General features: G+C 42.8%; 1 protein-coding gene across 2 annotated transcripts in view; it reads right to left on the bottom strand.

Moving 5' to 3' along the window:
- Positions 1 to 18,133, bottom strand: part of LOC126773681 (NFX1-type zinc finger-containing protein 1-like) — a 32,368-nt gene that overhangs the window by 2,241 nt on the left and 11,994 nt on the right. For both annotated transcript variants that reach the window (XM_050494753.1, XM_050494752.1), the window contains exons 11-26: positions 14,095 to 14,242; positions 13,785 to 13,868; positions 13,256 to 13,524; positions 12,239 to 12,385; positions 11,695 to 11,869; positions 11,449 to 11,591; positions 10,660 to 10,811; positions 9,699 to 9,888; positions 9,410 to 9,538; positions 9,035 to 9,157; positions 3,794 to 3,952; positions 3,317 to 3,554; positions 2,393 to 2,555; positions 2,049 to 2,160; positions 1,393 to 1,610; positions 55 to 338 (exon numbers count right to left, since the gene is read on the bottom strand). In XM_050494753.1, coding sequence (XP_050350710.1) covers positions 55 to 338; positions 1,393 to 1,610; positions 2,049 to 2,160; positions 2,393 to 2,555; positions 3,317 to 3,554; positions 3,794 to 3,952; positions 9,035 to 9,157; positions 9,410 to 9,538; positions 9,699 to 9,888; positions 10,660 to 10,811; positions 11,449 to 11,591; positions 11,695 to 11,869; positions 12,239 to 12,385; positions 13,256 to 13,524; positions 13,785 to 13,868; positions 14,095 to 14,242 — 2,734 coding nt within the window. The remainder of the gene's footprint in view (positions 1 to 54; positions 339 to 1,392; positions 1,611 to 2,048; positions 2,161 to 2,392; positions 2,556 to 3,316; positions 3,555 to 3,793; positions 3,953 to 9,034; positions 9,158 to 9,409; positions 9,539 to 9,698; positions 9,889 to 10,659; positions 10,812 to 11,448; positions 11,592 to 11,694; positions 11,870 to 12,238; positions 12,386 to 13,255; positions 13,525 to 13,784; positions 13,869 to 14,094; positions 14,243 to 18,133) is intronic.

Raw genomic sequence — 18,133 nt, 5'->3', positions numbered from 1 at the left:
TTCTGCGGACTAGAATAAAGAAAACTGTCAATAGTTCCAAATTTTTTTAATTACCTGTTAATATATTTTTGTGAGTCACTTGAAACTTACTCATCTTTTCAAGTAACATATTTTTGGTTTCAAGATTATTTTGTAGATTGCCGTAAACACGCTCTTTAATAGGATTTATATCAGTTTTGAATCTGTAATTGACTAAATCTTTGTAACGAGGCGTGTTTATGATGGGCTTGCGGCAAAACGGGCAAGCACGAAGAGATATAGATTCGGATTCTGAATTCATTAGATGTTCCATATCCTCAAATTCCATTATGTGACCGCAATCTTCTAATACGATAAATCTGTAAATAATAAATAAATTTGTTTAATATAATCTTAAGTTAAAATACGAATACATGCAAATGCACACGAACTTCGCGTATTTCGCGTAACGACCAACCGAACACCACAAACCGAATGGTGTCGGTTTTTATTGCTAACTTCAAAGTAGCGTTCACACGTTAGTCTCTTATTCAGCAGTCGAGTTTCGAGTTTGCTCTTACAGAACACTACTCTTCGAAGTACGTACTTCGTTACTGGTGGTAGAGCTTTGTGCAAGCTCGTCTGGGTAGGTACCACTCACTCATCAGATATTCTACCGCAAAACAGCAGTACTCAATATTGTTGTGTTTCGGTTTGAAGGGTGAGTGAGCCAGTGTAATTACAGCCACAAGGGACATAACGTCTTAGTTCCCAAGGTTGGTGAAGCATTGGCATTGGTGGTGGTTTCTCAAAATGAATGATGATGAATGAAAGCAGTTAACACATTCGTCTATTCATCATCAAACCACTTATGCAGAATGATTAATAAGTATAAATGTGAGTAGTGTTATTATTGTGACACCTGGTCATTATTGAGATGTAGGAGAGTTTCCGAAGAAAGTTTATTCAAATATTTTTATATAGCATTTATATAAATAATTAAATTTAAAAAGTGAAAAAATTAATATCGATATTATTTGTTATTATCTCCCTAGATTCTCTTTAACTGTATCTGTGTGCGTAGAATGACCGAGCTGCAGGAGATGGCCCTGTTTATTGTTTATGTGTTCTATTAAAGAATGCGTTTGTGCTGTTACTTTTTTCAATGATTGAAATTTTTTTTAATGTTTGTCGTATTTATACATTAGTTTTTGCAGTATTTATTTAGACGGAAAAAGAACGGCGACACATGCACTTTCAACTAATACGCAATGTTGTCATATCTCTCAGATATCTATGGGCCGGATACGTTACACCAAAAATATAATGTTTTATGTCGAATCGAATCTAGTCGAAACTTTACATGAGTTCTGTCACTCGGAGTAATACAACAAATATGTATCGAGGTATGTTAGTTATAAAAACGGTTCGTACAAAGATTCATCACGAAATTCGTCTCCCAGGAAGTCGGTAGGGAAGTCGTCTGGACGGCAAATCTTGCAGATGTCGGGACACTTCTCGCCGCAAAGACCACGACACGCGTGTCCGCACGCGAGCCGCAGCGGACAGGGGAGGGAGCAGCCCTTGCGCGAGCACTGCTCGCCGCAGCGACGCGAACATCTGCCGTGCGCGCACGCACGTGTACACGGCTCCTATGATGTGAATTGTTTATGATTAGCTGAGTTTCCGATAATTATTGTTATAACATTTAACAAATATGGACTGATTTTGTTCTGTTACGGTAATTTTTTTTTTTTTTATAATCGCCGGGAGGGCAAATGACTCTACTCCACCTGATGGTAAGTGGTAGTAGAGTCCAAACACGACGTAATAATAATAATAATGTAATAATTGCATATGGCTTTAAAAAAAGTAAACACGTGTGTTGAGTACAATGTGTTTCGTGTCCATATCTATTTCTTAACAATAAACATAGTTTTTACAAGTTATGATAATTTCTTACACTTCGAGACATTTTAAATATCGTATCTTACGACACGTGTTTTAATTACTCTCGGCTTCGCAGTCAATCGTATGTGGATTGAGGTTATGGGCTATGTATCAAATTAATATGGTTATTCGTTGCTCACTTTGCAGGGAAGGCAGGGCGCGCCGCAGGGTCGCGGACAGCGTGCGTGGACGCATTTCATCTCGCAAACTTTGTTGCAGGGCGGGCACAGCTGGTTGCACGGCTCCACGCAACTACGATTACGATTTAATTGTGTTTTCTCAAGTTAAGTCGGTAACTTGTTGTTATTATACGATACATAATATAAATAGCACGTTCAAACATACACAATTTTAAAAACAAATATAAAATTTTTGCATATATTATTTTTCGTTTATATTTAAAATGTAATTGTTGACTTATGCTAATTATGTAAAAGGTAAATCTCAAACAAAAGGTAGTCGGTATCGACTCCGGTGTACTCACTCATGTCCACAGATATTGATCTGCTTGCATATCTGCTGGCAGGGCTGGTGCAGGCGTCCGCGCAGACAGCTTGCGCAGTCGCCCGTACAGGTGTGTTCGCACGCTAGTTCCGCGCCGCACACTGCACGGCAATGCTTCAATAGCGACTCGTGGCTCGGCGAACCTAAGACGATTATATTTGCTTCAGCGATACTACTTAGCATAGCATTTTTTTGTAAATAGCAAATTTTTATTGTATGTTTAGCCAAACTGGCCACCACACATAGACTATAGCTATGTAAGAAACATTAACTATTCCTTACATTGCTAATGTGCCATCAACCTTAGGAAGTAGGATGTATTGTCCCTTGTGCCTGTAGTTACACTGGCTCACTCACCCTTCAAACCGGAACTAAGTATTACTTTCCGTCCATTTATCTGTTTTTAGTTAAATGTCATAAATTCATCAAATAAGACGAATTATCGCGTTTTGATGACGACGTGTTTGTAATTGTGTATACAGTATACACCAAATATTTAGTGTATAGCGATATGACTACGCAAACAGTCTATAGAGTAACTACGGCATATGTTGACATAGTTATTTAGTTAGATTTTTATTTACCATCTGAAAAATCGTCTTTTATCTTTCGTAATTACTATATCGTTTCGTATGACGTGTGCGTTCAGTAATATAGACAGACGTTTAAAAAAACAATTAGATATTATATAATATTTTAATAAATCATAGCAAAAACCTTTGCAACTGCTCATCGCCTAGCTCCTGTCTATCAAGGCATCTAATATTTTACATATCGTTTAGTACGATGCGCTTAATTCTAGTGTGAGCTTTACCATATTCGCTCTGAAGTAAAAATAAAACTTACACTTTCATAAATGGGGACGATTGAAACGATAGTTTCAGGGTTCAATGTTACTACATACCATTTTCGGCGGAATAAACGTTGCAAGGCAGCTGCACTTTGTGTCCGCAGGGGGAGTCGAAGTCGTGCGGGACCACTTCTGTGCAGAGTGCCGCGTCGCAGTCGTCGCGACAGCGCTGCTGACAGCGGTGCCCGCAGCGCAGGAGTCGTCCGCACTTCTGCCCACACAGCGCGCGAGTCGCTGCAACGCTGCACTCCAGTTCTTCCTCGTGACCGCACTCCAAAATTGTCTTTTTTACCTTTTTTAAACATGAAACGTTTTGAAATGTAACATTAAAAAATATTTCGTTAACTTGCAACGCAGAAGCGAGCAAGAGCAGTGATTTTACCCGACGCATAACATGAATTACTCGATGTTCGGCTTAAAATGAAGTCGGTCGTAACGAAGTAAATTATTTTTATCACATTTTTCTACGAAGGTCGTTTGCCAAAAAATTAAGATATACCACAGTTAGGAATATGTCAAAACTATAAAAACCTTTATTTTGCAGTCTCCACAGTTTTCAAAGCACTTCTTCATACAGAAATGCCCACATGACATGATTCGCGCGCACTTCTTGCGGCAAGGTTTCATATCCACGTTCTCGGAGCACTTGATGCGCTCCTTGTGCTTGCATGACGATCTTTTCTTTAGAACCTGTAATTATTATATTTTGTATATATTAAGATTACATCAACCGAGATAGCCCAGTGGTTAGTAAGTAAGAATCCCACATAAACCAGTTCCCCCCCATAGGAGCTGGGTACCTTTCTGAAGGTTTCCAATGCTTGACAAAAAAAAGTGGTTAGAACGCACGAATTTTATCAGATGTTTGCAGGTTCAAACCTAGCACCACTTAATTTTCATGTGCTTAATTTGTGTTTATAATTTGTTTCGTGTCCAGGGGTGAAGGAAAACATAGTGAAGAAACTTGCATGTCTAATTTACTGTAATTCTGCCACATGTGTATTCACCAAATCGCATTGGAACAGCGTAGTAGAAAAGTTTCAAGCTTTCTCCTTTTTTAAAGCTTACTTAACTTTTTAAGGATTACAAAACTGGCCTGGATATTCTTTTAGCATTGTAAGACATTCGAAAGGCCCAAAAATCAATAATATATATCTATGCTGACTATACCCACGCTATATTAAAGATAAAACTTTTTATTAATATACTCGTTTGTCGATATCCACTTATTTTGTTTTTCATCCAAAATAATTTTGGTTTCATTATTAATTTTGTTTACTTTGGGGAACTAATGAGAGTTCTTAAAATCAAGTTTTATGTAATAAATTTTTACTACTTTTAGTCCAGAGGGTGGATCTACCAGTTATCTGTCCGATAGCTGGTTGGAATCACTACGGGTACGCGACCCCGGACTGCTCTAGCTACTAGTGTCACATTCCTGTATCTTCCGTGATCACAGTATCCTCACCCCTCTCCTTGATACGTTGTTTCCCAAAATTATCCCAGCGTCACGCCAAAGAAGAAGGAAAACTAATATTAAACCCGGAGCGGTGCCTCCGTTTAGGCGTAAGCCAGTCACCTGCGGCCAAACCAGCACCACACGTATTGACTCGTCATTCCTGCGGATCCTGCTGGGGAGGAGGAGAGGGTGGCATGGGTACTGGGCAAGCCCGTGTTGCCATAAAGTCGCCAGGCCCAGGCGTAGCAGCATCCACGGAGAGGACACTTCGCTCACCTGTCTTGCAGGTGGAAAACAACACGGAGAGTGGCAGTCACCGGTTATAAGTCAGCACGAATAGGCGTAAGTGCGGACGCCAGGGGCCACTCTTGACAGTAGGAGGATCCATCGTAGATCCATTGATCAGTTACCGCCTGCTTTAAGTCGGGCAGCCCCCGATCAATAAGGTACTGATCCGCCTCAGCGTTAACTTGTTCCGCCTGGGTGAACGGAACACAAGCCTTACAGCTAGACGTTGACGCTGTGACATTAACCACCTGCTCAAAGGAACATAAATCCCAAAACCCACACCAACGCTGCTTACATGCGCTTTGCGACATGGAATGTCCGAACGATGAGGACAGGCTTCCCGAACACCTATGGAAGCTCCGATTGCGCCCAAGAACTGCGCAAAACTTACAGTATCGACGTGGAGCTTACAAGGCTCAATATTGATATTGTAGCCTTACAAGAGACCAGAACTGAAGACGAAGGGTCTTTGCGTGAAGCTAACTACACTTTTTACTGGAAGGGCAAGAGTTCCTTGGAAACACGAGAGCATGGTGTAGGTTTCGCGGTTCGAAACCATCTCATCAACGCCATAGAAACACCTGTAGGCGTTTCCGAGCGAATTATGGTCTTGCGTCTAAACACAAAAAGCGGCTTTGTCACGCTAATTTCCGCTTACGCACCGACGCTTAGTTCAAAACCCGAGACCAAGGATCAATTCTACGGCCAGCTCGATGAGACAGTGCGCAGGGTAAATCCAACTGACAGACTGCATATTTTGGGTGACTTTAATGCCCGCGTCGGTCAGGGCACATCAGCCTGGCCTGAATGCCTCGGTGCACACGGCATAGGGAAGCTTAACGACAACGGACAACGACTGTTGGAGTTTTGCTCAAGGCACCAGCTGTGTGTTACCAACACCTTTTTTAAAGGCAAAATGATGCGGAAAGTCTCGTGGATGCACCCTCGATCTAAACACTGGCACCAATTAGACCTTGCTCTTACAAGAAGGAGGGATCTACGGGAAACGCTCCACACGCGGGCGTTTCACAGTGCCGATTGTGACACCGATCACAGCCTCGTTGCTACTAAAGTCCGACTTGTCCCTAGAAGAGTCCATTCTTCTAAGCCACCCGGTCGTAAAAAGATAAATCTTTTCAAGACTCGTGACATGGAAGTAGTGGAGTCATTTGGGGAACTCGTCCGCGAAGAAGTTGCAACTTGGGATAGTACGGCATCAGCGCGAGTCGAATGGGAAAAAGTCAAGTCTCTTCTCACTGACACTGCAGGCAAGATTTTTGGCTATCAAAAGGCAAAATCTTACGACTGGTTTCAAGAAAACGAGGAGCACTTACTTCCCTTGATTGACTCGAAACGCCAAGCCGCTTTAAATTTTCGCCTTAACCCTTGCGATGCGACGCGTAAAGATCTCACGAAGGCAAAAGCCTCACTCCAGCGTAGCACGCGCTTCTTTGTAAATGCGTATTGGACAGAGCTTTGCCAAAGCATCCAAGCGTGCGCAAACGCGGGGGATATTGGCGGGGTGTACGCGGGCATCAAAAGAGCTCTTGGACCTACTCCAAAAAAGACGGCACCTCTCAAGGAAACCGACGGTTCTGTTATAACAGACAGCACCCGTCAGATGGCAAGATGGGTAGAATACTACAAGGGGCTCTACTCGTGCCCAGTGGATATTCAGCCAGAAGCAATGGAGCTTGTCCCGAATCTGGCAACTTGGCACGAGCTAGACGTTGCACCCACAGTAGAGGAACTTTATCTGGCCGTCAAGAAGCTCAAATGCGGAAAGAGCCCCGGAAAAGACGATGTTGTCACCGAAGTCGTCAAGCTTGAGTGCCTCTTGCCCATCCTTCATAACCACCTGGCTAAGTGCTGGGAAGAAAACTACGTCCCTCAGGATATGCGAGATGCTAACATCGTCACTCTTTATAAAGGCAAAGGCGATCGTGGCGACTGCAACTGTTACCGCGGTATATCTCTTCTTAGCATCGTCGGTAAAGCCTTTGCCAGGGCCATTTTAGGCAAACTACAAAGGCTCGCCGACCGCGTATACCCTGAGGCACAATGTGGTTTTAGGTCCCAACGGTCAACTGTCGACATGATATTTTCACTCAGACAGCTACAAGAAAAGTGTAGGGAGCAACATACCCCCCTAGTCATTGCATTTGTAGACCTAAATAAGGCTTTTGACTCCGTGAGCAGAGAGGGGTTGTACTCGGTTCTTGTCAGAATTGGATGCCCCCCAAAACTCCTAAGGATAGTGCAATCGTTCCACGAAGGTATGGAAGTCACCGTCCTGCACAATGGCAACGCATCCACGCCATTCGACGTACGCCGTGGCGTTCGTCAAGGTTGTGCACTGGCCCCCACCTTGTTCGGAATATTCTTCTCGGTGCTTCTGAAGGTTGCTTTTGGAGATGAACAGCAAGGCGTCCACTTACACACGCGAACCGATGGTAGGCTGTACAACATCTCAATGCTCAAGTCCAAACGCTACAGGGAGGACCTATTTGTAGATAGTCTCCTCTTCGCTGACGACGCTGCCTTCGTTGCTCATGACCAAGCTCAACTCCAGAGTCTAATGGACAAATTTGCCAGAGCGTGCGACCTCTTCTCAATGTCCATAAACTGCAAGAAGACCGTTATTTTAGCGCAAGGATGTTTAGAGCAACCAGTCATCTTGCTTAACGGCGCACCTTTACAGGTGGTTAACAAATTTTGCTACCTTGGGTCGCATTTGTCGAGCAATCTCTCGCTTGATGCAGAGATCGACTTCCGCATCGGCAAAGCAGCCTCTATGTTCGGGAGGCTCTGTTCAAGGGCTTGGGATAACAGACACCTTACGGTAAAAACGAAAATGCTTGTTTACCAATCATGTGTCCTAAGCACACTCCTGTATGGAGCAGAAACGTGGACAACGTACGCAAAACAAGAACGCCGACTAAACACATTTCACTTGCGCTGTCTTCGGAACATTCTGGGCATCACATGGCAGGATCGCGTGACAAACGAGTCTGTTCTAGGCAAGGCACAGCTGCCTAGCATCATGGCCATTCTCAAAAAAAAACGGTTACGGTGGCTGGGACACGTGCATCGAATGGAGCAGACCCGTCTTCCAAGGCAAATACTACTGGGAGAGGTTGTGGATGCAAAGAGGTCTGTTGGGCGGCCTATGCTCCGTTACAAAGATTGCGCTAAGCGTGATATGGTTGCGTTTAACATCCCTAGCAATCGATGGGAGGAACTGGCAGAGGACCGTGCCAAGTGGCGACGCCTTATTTACAAAGGTCAATCAAAGCATGACAATGACTGGTTTAAACTACTAAAAGAAAAACGCACTAGGCGTTATGAGCGGGCTTCAAACCCCCGCCCATCTGGGGGCGCATACACTTGTCGGAAGTGCGGCCGGGGGATCCTCTCTCGCATTGGTCTTTTCAGTCATGAACGCAAGTGCCTTCGCGATGCCGCTTAAATCATCTGTCAAAGATGCAGAGGCCTATATTTTACTACTTAAGATATCTTATGTATATGTATAATTATGTATGTTTTTATAAAATCGGTAGGCAGATTTTGCTCAATTAGCCTGATAGAGAGATTGCTCAATTAGCCTGATGGCAAGTGGTCACAACCACTCATAGTCATCGGCGCTGTAAAAAAATATTAACCATTCCTTATATCCCCAATTTTTGGAAACCAGGAATTATGTCCCTTGTACTTTTATACACACAATACTGGCTCACTCATCCTTCTAATGGGAGCCACAATAATACTATGTATTACTGATTGGCGGTAGAATATTGTTAGTTGGTGGTACTGGTACCTACTCAGATGGGCTTGCACAAAGCCGTACCAAGTAAATATTTTGTAAATTTGAACCACCGAATATACGAAGAATTGGTAATTGACTAGAAAAATATAATAATATTAAGTATCAAAGTTTAAAACATTTATTTTTGTTAATGAAAATTAAATAGAAGATATAGACGAATAATCGGAAGTGAATTGGTATCTAAAACAAAGAAACATACTTCTATGTTACAATCATCACATGGTTCATGGCACTTCTTTCTGCACTGATGGTCCCCGAGATCGCCTTCCAGCTCCATTGTGCAGCCTTTATTAGCTTTGACACAGGGCTTCGTGCATTTATACTGCAATTAAAAACGTAAATATTCATATTTTTGTTTATTTGAAAGTAGCAGATCGGCTATATATAGACTAAAAGATGCTAGAGTCGAACTTTGTTCGTCTCGTTTGTCGTATTAGGTGAACATAAAGATCAACCCTGCTCATGTATTTATTTTTATTTTCGACTAAGACTTACTGTATAGTGAAGCAAAATGTCATAATCTGTATAAGTCATCACATCCGTCAATCGAAGCAGCTATATCTGCAGTACTTACACGTTCATGGTCGGGGTCGTCCTGCACGTGGCAGCTGCGCGTGCAAGCGTGTCCGCAGCGCTCCACGAGCAGCCCGCACGGGACTGGACACGACATTTTAAGCGGATCCATATAACACGATTTATATACCTGAAACGATTCCCAGTAAGAAGAAAGTTCAAACTTATGAAAAACTAATATCATGAGGATCCTTATCGATTTAACCTAGAGGTATAATAGGTAATCATTTATAATAATAATTGAACTACATACATACATAGATAATGGAACCAATAAAGAATATATTTACCTCATGTCCACATTTTGGTAATTTGACAGAAACGGATGTCAAACATTTTATCTTTGGATCTTGGGGATTTAAATAGCAGAACACTTCCTTACTATGCCCGCACGGTAATGTTTTCGTCATTATTTGCTTGCACGGTTCACATTTTTTTTTGCACATCAAGGGACAAACGTGTTTCAGCTCACAAATAATTCTGCCAAAAAAATACTTATGTCAATATCTTCGTTAACATAATATTATGCTACTATTACTTTACCTCATATGGATACAATCAGTTTACTAATGATTACAGTACAGTAACAGCCTGTTAATGTCCCACTGCTGGGCTAAGGCCTCCTCCCTTTTGAGAAGAAGGTTGTGGAGCTTATTCCACCACGCTGCTCCAATGCGGGTTGGTAGAATGTGGCAGAATTTCAATGAAATTAGACACATGCAGGTTTCCTCACGATGTTTTCTTTCACCGTTAAGCACGAGATGAATTATAATCACAAATTAAGCACATGAAAATACAGTGGTGCTTGAAAAATCTTCTATATTCATTATGGATTCGCGAAAAATTAGTGTTTTGAATATCGGCGATGTTGTTATTGGAACTTACAAAGTTACATTAAAGTGAATATATTAAGTAGTTAGGTAGAATACTGTTGTATATATAATAATCATGAAATGTTCAGTACATAAAAGCAGAGTTAACAAACCGCATTAAATACGTTAATCTTGGATTATTTACCTTTATTCCTTTTTCGATTAAAATACGGCTATACGTATATCGCGAAATAATCGATTCTCTTATAGTTTACGATGAGTCAGTGTTTCAGTCGCTTGTTTTTATTCTTTATTCGCCTTTAGTAAATGTATTTTATTGCTATCATATAACCGCCACGTCGATCATATTAAATAGCTGTGTTACCGGCTACCGCACACCTTTGCAGACACTACTATGTATGTAATAAATAAATTTCACCTTTCGCATTTTAACGGGCATACAATAGTAGCATGTCCTGGGTCGTAGGGGTGACATACTAGTGGACAAGCATGAAGACAGGGCAGGTTGTAATTGCACTTTACGAGGCAGCCGCCTTCAGGAACTTTCTGAAAGTCTTTCGCAGATGAAATCTGAAAAAAAAAAACACATTTGATTATTACTTAATTAATACATATAAACTTCATTACAATTTCTCTAGTTCTAGTAGTAGCAATTTGAAGAACCGATCACATACTCACGTGAACGCATTATCTATAATGTACTGTAATAACTGTTGACTCAATACCAAATAGTATGTGAATACTGACTAATTAAGTAATAAAAGTAGTATTTTTCTATGGGATCATCTTAATAACTATGATTAAATCTAAATATTTGACAGAAAGCCTTTTTAGAAGGCTATATGTGAGTAGGGTCTATATCAGATGCCCTTACAATAATAAATACGTATATATAGAGAATATTAAGAGATACACGAAACTAGAGATTTAGTGAGAATAATACATTATTGTTGCTAATATTACAAAAAAAAAGAGTGTTCGCCTTATTGAATTTAAATTCGGTAAGGCGAACTTATATATATAAGGAATTTCGAGGTATGGTACCGTAGTACAGTATAGATGGTATGAAAATCTAAATTATTAGTTATTCTAATTAAATTATTTTAAAGGAAAAGCGGCGTGTTCTGTCACAGGGGTAGTGTGCTCCTGCCTAAAAGTTATCATAAATTATTATATTTTTGAACTATTAGCGTAACGATACACTTACGGTTGTTATTTGTTCCGGATGATTTTCACATTTGAGCTGTATGCTTGTCCCCAATGACCCCTGTTTTTCCAAGGTTTCAGCGATTTTTGTCCACAAGTCTGAATTCTCTTTCAAAATATTAACGTTGCCGAATATATAGAAACCTTTAACAAGTTATTTAAATTATTATTATCATTAAATAATATATCTAAGTAGTCATTTGTCAAACATGTCAGATTGGTTTATATTAGACAAAATGATACACACCTTCCTTGGCTCTGGATAACGCAACGCAGATACGGTTTTTCATTCCTAAAAATCCAATTTTTTTCTGATCGTTATTTCTCACAAGCGACAGTAATATAATTTTTGATTCTTCGCCCTGGTAATTATCAACAACCGTGATTTTTATTTTAGACAGATAGGCATACAAGGGTCTTTGCTAAAAAAATATAAAATATATTAAGTTACATGTTTCAACTTATAGATGTACGAAAAAAAATCGAAGTGTAAATCGGAGATGAGATCTACTCGTTTCTTTCTGAAACGAGTAGATCTCTACTACTAGATCTAGACTACGATTTCCATCATCAAGAAGCAAACCCAACAAAATTACGCCGAAGTTTGATAATCTTTCGGAAAGCCGTCGAGCATTCCCCGAGAAATGACTTGAGTGAAACGTAAATAAGTAATAGCAAATAATATTATTTACTTATTTATTATAATATTTTGCAACACTGAAATGGGTCAGATTTATCGTTTCAACTCATTCAAATTTGAAATTTTCTATATAAAATTAAAAGATAATTACTTTTCTCAAATAAAACATTTGACCGGCGTAAGCGGCTAAAATTGTGACCTCTTCTGGCCGGTAACCCTGTTGCATTATATAGTTGGCCAAACCAAGAGTCAAGTCCGCTTCTCTTTTGTTCATTTTACTGGAACTGTCATCAACTTTCTAGAAGAGAAACCAACATTCATAACAATATAATGATAGTCCTCTAGACCGATTTCGTCTTTACATGCATTCCGAGGCACGGGAATGTACAGACTCCAGACTGCTATCAATAGCAGTCTGGAGTCTGTACATTTCCGTGATTCTTCTGTAGCTGTAGCAGATTGTACTGACAGCTGTCAACAGCTACAGAAGAATCAATAACTTTTTATTGGCCCGACACGAAATTTGAACCAAGAACCTCCGGGTCTGCGAGGCTGTCTCTATAACAATATAGAGACTAGATCACGAGGTACGAGGCAGATAAATTACTACATTAAACAGCTATGGTTGCTCCCTCATTCTATCACAATAACTATTATATCATTTCGTCGTGGTCAGTATTATTTTATTATGAACATAACTTTTTTTAATTATTATTTTTTAAACATCCAAGTAAAACAATATGAGTACTAAACAAATTACAATTACTTTTCTTTCAACAACTCGTCGTTCTACATGTATTGTTGGCGTTTCTAAAGTGGCGAAGGAAAATATCGTGAAGAAACATGTGTCGGATGAAAATATTCTATGTATCCATTAACTTGCATTGAAGTGGCGTGGTCAAATACTCTTCAAATCATTTCCTCGAAAGGAGAGGAGCCTTCCTTAGCCCAGTAGTGGGACATTTACAAGCTGCTTTAATAAAAATATATTTTAAAATGCTTATTATTGGTAACGAGCGCATGTTTGGACAATAGAGGTAGGGTGTCATTACTTAATTTTATTACCTATATAAAATCATATTTTACCCACTACTTCACGCTCGTTTACCATCCATATAATTTGGTATCGGGTTATATGCAATAAGTAATAATGTTATTTGACGCATACCTCCTCCTGGTACTCGTGCGTGAAGAAGAAAACGTTGTCGGTGACGCCGCGTACGTCGGGGTAGTCGGCGACGGACGGGTGATCAAGCAGCTCCGCGTAGATGTGTGGCACGATGAGTGCCGAGATGCGCGGGCGCATGCGGTGCTGCACGGACAGGCGCCGGCTGTGCACGGCGTTGAGGATCATGCGCTCGAACAGCGACACCTCCAGGTGGAAGTGCTTGGCCAGCCGCATGTGCGCCGCTGACGGCCGCAGCTGCTGGTGGTCGCCTGTGATACCGGACGGACTCGAGTGACGCTCGATGATATTTATATATATATATACAATTACATTATTGAGTGTATTGCGTAGACTGCGTGCTCGTTATTCTCATACAATTTCTTTTAAACGGTTTTTTTTACAAATGTATTTTAGATATAATTATTTACTTTTTCATATTAACTATACAGTAAAATGTAAATGGATAAATGCAATATTTAATTCGAATAGGACTTCTGTTTCTATCATAAAATATATTTTAGATTCTTACCAATGAGGATTAGATGTTGACAATTTTTAGTGAGCGATGTAACAATATGCTGTTCTAATACTTCTGCAGCTTCCTCCACGATAACTAATAATGTAAAATAAAATGTATGTATATATTACTTTGTCATGTTTGAAAGACTTTTTTATTACAGACTTGCTATTTAATTAATTTGTAACTTTTAGCACATGAGTTCCGATTGAGGCAGCTTAATAATGATAATTGCCGTAATTTAGAATACAATTTAAGAAAAAAGTGTATTAAGAAAGAAATATTAAGTTTAGTACATAATTACTATTTAAAAAAGACGTACCAATCGGTGGCGCTAACACCTGTAGCAACTTTCTTAATCTTGCTGCGCCGCTTGTTGTCATGCCGATGACTTTGACATTCTTCAACAACTGAAAGTCTAGCAGCATTCTTGATTCCTCGTACGCGGTATTAGAATTTTTGATAGACTCCTGTAATACGTTACTTATGACTCGACAAAAAATGATAATGATAACAACGAAAAATGGAAATAATATCCACAAAAAGACTAAGGACACTGATTAAGAAGCGGTAGGCTTTATTATAAACACAAAAAAGAGTAATCTCTACTTTTTTTTTCGCTGGAAAAACGCATTACGCGTTTCCCCCACGGGATCAGTGGGGGGGTATGTGGGGCTCGCCGATGTCCGAGGCGCCGAGTGCGCCCCGAACAACGGAATACCCACTAAAAAACCAACGGTACCCTTTCCATCATAACGAGGAGCGCCACGGGATCGCTTGCGCATGCTACCGCGACGCTCTGACGGGTGGCCTGCTTATGCAGGCCTCCATTCTCTATGGGGATTACCAGGGTACTGAGAACCCCCTAGTCCCAGCAACGCCTATTGCGGTGGAGGGAGAAGGTGCGCATAGCGCCTCATTCTTCTCCCCAGTCTTCTTCGGCGGAGCAGGCTTGCAGCGGCGTCCTCTTCCCGCTCCCGCTCCGCGGCCTCCTTCTTCGACATTACATTTTCACAGAAGGAGACCATTTCCGACCAGCACTTATCGCTTCCGAGCATCGCGTTGATGATGCTCGACAAGGAGAGGTCTCCGCCGACAACTGCCGCCAGGGAAAGCCTCTGGGGCCCCCACGCGGCACACTCCGCCAGGGTGTGTTGCGCCGTGTTGATTGGCGCACCACACTCGTGGCAGGAAGGTGACATTTCCCGCCGTGCTATCTTGTGCAGGTACTTAACGAAGCAGCCGTGTCCGGTAAGTACCTGCGTCAACCTAAACGAGAGCGTGCCTCGTTTTCTTTTGACCCAGCGACTCAAGTGGGGACGTACCGCCTCCACTGTCGCCAGGCCCGCTGTGGGGGACCCCAAATCTTCCTCCCATCGGGCTATCAGGGCTTGCTGGGCTAGAGCCCTGATCCGCCCGACATCCGCCGACCCTGGAAGGTCGCCGCGGTCTCTCGCCTCGGCCCGGAAGCGGTACACCTCTGCAAGCATTTTCGCCTGGAGTTCCCAGGGCGGATCGCCCGCGAGGAGCGTCGCCGCTGTCTAAGACACCGTACGATACCCTCTTATCGCTCTTACCGCTATGACCCTCTGCGGCCTCCGCAGGAGGGCCCGGTTGTGAGCAGTGAGCGCATCGACCCATATCGGGGCACCATACAGTGCCATCGACCTCACTATGCCGGCATAGAGGCGCCGACATAGCGATCCCGGTCCTCCCACGTTGGGTAGGAGGCGACCCATGGCGACAGCTGTGTGATAAGCTTCGGGTCGAGTTGTACAAAGTGCTGTCTGAAGCTCAATCGCCCGTCCAGGATCAGGCCCAGATACTTACACTCGCCCCCCGAGGGGGGCCTCTCCGTGGACCGTGGAAGAGGAGAGCCTCCGTTTTGGATATGGAGACTCTCAAGCCCAGCATTTCCATTCGGTCCACGGTCAAAGTTGTTCCAACTTCGGCCAGGCCGCCCGCCTCCCCAAAATCCGCCCCGTCGCGGTAATGAGGGTGTCGTCTGCGTAACACAACACCCCCATACCGGGAAGGACGGGTGCTTTCAGAAGCCAATCAAAGCCGACGTTCCACAGAATTGGGCCTAGGACCGACCCCTGTGGAACGCCGCAGCCTATCCGGACCAACTCCCCGTCGCCTCCTGCACATACGATCTCCCAGTCCTGGAGGTACGCCTCCAACAGTCTCCTCAGATAGATCGGCACCCCTTGGGATCGGAGTGCCTCCCTGATCGTCTCGAATGGGAGACTGTTAAAGGCGTTTGCAACGTCTAACGATACCGCCAGGACCACTTGCCCCTGGGCCACTGCTTCCGTGGTCCGAGTCTTCAGGGCGTTCAGGGCGTTCAAGGCGTCGATCGTCGAACGGCCCGCCCTGAACCCGAACTGAGCCTCCGAGAGACCCGGACCGGCCTCGTCGAGGTGTTGAACGAGACGAGCTGCGAGAATCTTATCAAACAATTTGCCCGTCTCGTTCAGCAGCACTATCGGCCTGTATGCCGAAGAGGAGCCTGGTGCCCGCCCCTCCTTTGGCAAGAGCACCAACTTCCCTTGCTTCCAAAGCTTCGGAAACTGCCCGCTGCGCAGACATTCGTTGAACAGCTCCCGAAGCCTTGTACCTAGGTATTCCAGGGCATCGCACAGAACACGCTCTGGAACACCGTCCGGACCCGGCGTCGTGTTTTTGGCCCTCAAGCGGCCGAGGGCCATCTCCATTTCTCGCTCCATGATCAATGGTGGAGCCACCAGGTTTTCTATCACAGAGCGAGGGGCCATCTGTGGAGGGAGAAACTCGCCTGGGTGGGAAACAGTTCCCCGACCAGGCGCAGGACGAGCTCCGGCGGTAGCGTCTCCGTCACGGGGGTGGTTTGGGTGCGGAATTTTCCACGAACCCCTCGATATGCTCGCCCCCATGGGTTTCGGTTGAGGCTCACCAGCAGCTTTTCCCTCGCCTTCTCTTTGGCCCGACTTATTGCCAGCTGCAGGTCCTTTTTAGCTGGCGGTAAGCGGCCAAAAGCTGTCCCTCCAGGTCCACATCGAGGCCGTTGCGTCTTCGACAGTGGACGTAGGCCCGCCGCGCCCGATTGCACGTCGCCCGAAGCTCGGCTATTTCGGGCGACCACCAGTACACATGCCGCTGGGCTCTGCGACGGGTCCTCGACATGGCCGCATCGCAGACCTCTTTGAGAGCACGGCTCATGCGGCCCGCCAGCTCTTCCACGCTGGCACCCTCCCTCCATCCCGCGGAACCCCACGGAGTAATCTCTCTCCCATAATTTACAAGTTACTTTACCTCAAGATAAAATTACAAGAATGAAATTGAATTAAATAAATTCCGTAGTATAAAACGCTGTAAGGTTTAACAATTCGCTAGTTTAGTGGGACTATTTACTTCAGCCTGCCCAGCTGTCAAATACGGTTGGCTTTGTTTGTTCAGAGCATCCTCTTTGAAAATATTGATATTTGAATATCAAGTAGAAGGTTATCATTTGTCATTGGACAGACACACTGTCCAATAAAAAAAAATATTATAAAGGAAATTGTAAATGGGGTGGGTAATTTCTTCGGACAAAGCCCTCGTATAATTATGATAGAACTTCACGTACAGGTAAGTTCGTTTAATCATTAAATATTCTTAAGTTTGTAAATGTGTTATATCTGTTATCGTAAATTGTGATTAATATACATAATTGTTACTGATCGTGTGATTTTTGAATCCCCATTAAAACCCTTTAATAAACTATTACGAGTATTAAGTAGTATTACAATTGTAATTATAAATTTAAGCTGCCTGATACACCCATAACAACCATGAGGGTCATCTCGCATTATGTATGTATGTTAAAACTATAAACTACGTGCACAATGGTAGCGCCTCCTAGCGTTTGTAGCTATTCCGGACGATTCTAAAAGGGCTCTCCAACATCTCGGTCGACTCTGTCTATTTTTCCAGGGACTCCGATAGCGTAATCCATCTTAAAATCTATTGCATGGTCTTATTAAGAATAGATCTAACTACGCGATGTACATAAAGTTAAAGTAGGTATGGTCTGTGAATCTCTGATAAAACTCTGTTCTAAGAACTAGTGCCGGATTCCATATCAACGCCGTCCCTGGGTATAAAAAATGCCGATCCATTATCGAAATTTTGCACAAAATGGACACAGCTTCGATTTACATTTTTAAAATAAGATAGCTCATCACTTTGAATCTTGCCGCCCTAGGCACTAGTGTTATTTATGCTACATGCTTGACTACATTTGTACTTCAATGAAAATCAATGCAATTCAAGGGTATCATTTTTACTTGAATATGTTAAATTCGTGATCAGGCATTTTCATCTATATATAGAATATAGAA

This window comes from Nymphalis io, chromosome 15 (assembly GCF_905147045.1).
Source record: "Nymphalis io chromosome 15, ilAglIoxx1.1, whole genome shotgun sequence".
NCBI lineage: Eukaryota > Metazoa > Arthropoda > Insecta > Lepidoptera > Nymphalidae > Nymphalis > Nymphalis io.
This window is presented reverse-complemented; position numbering and strand designations above follow the sequence as displayed.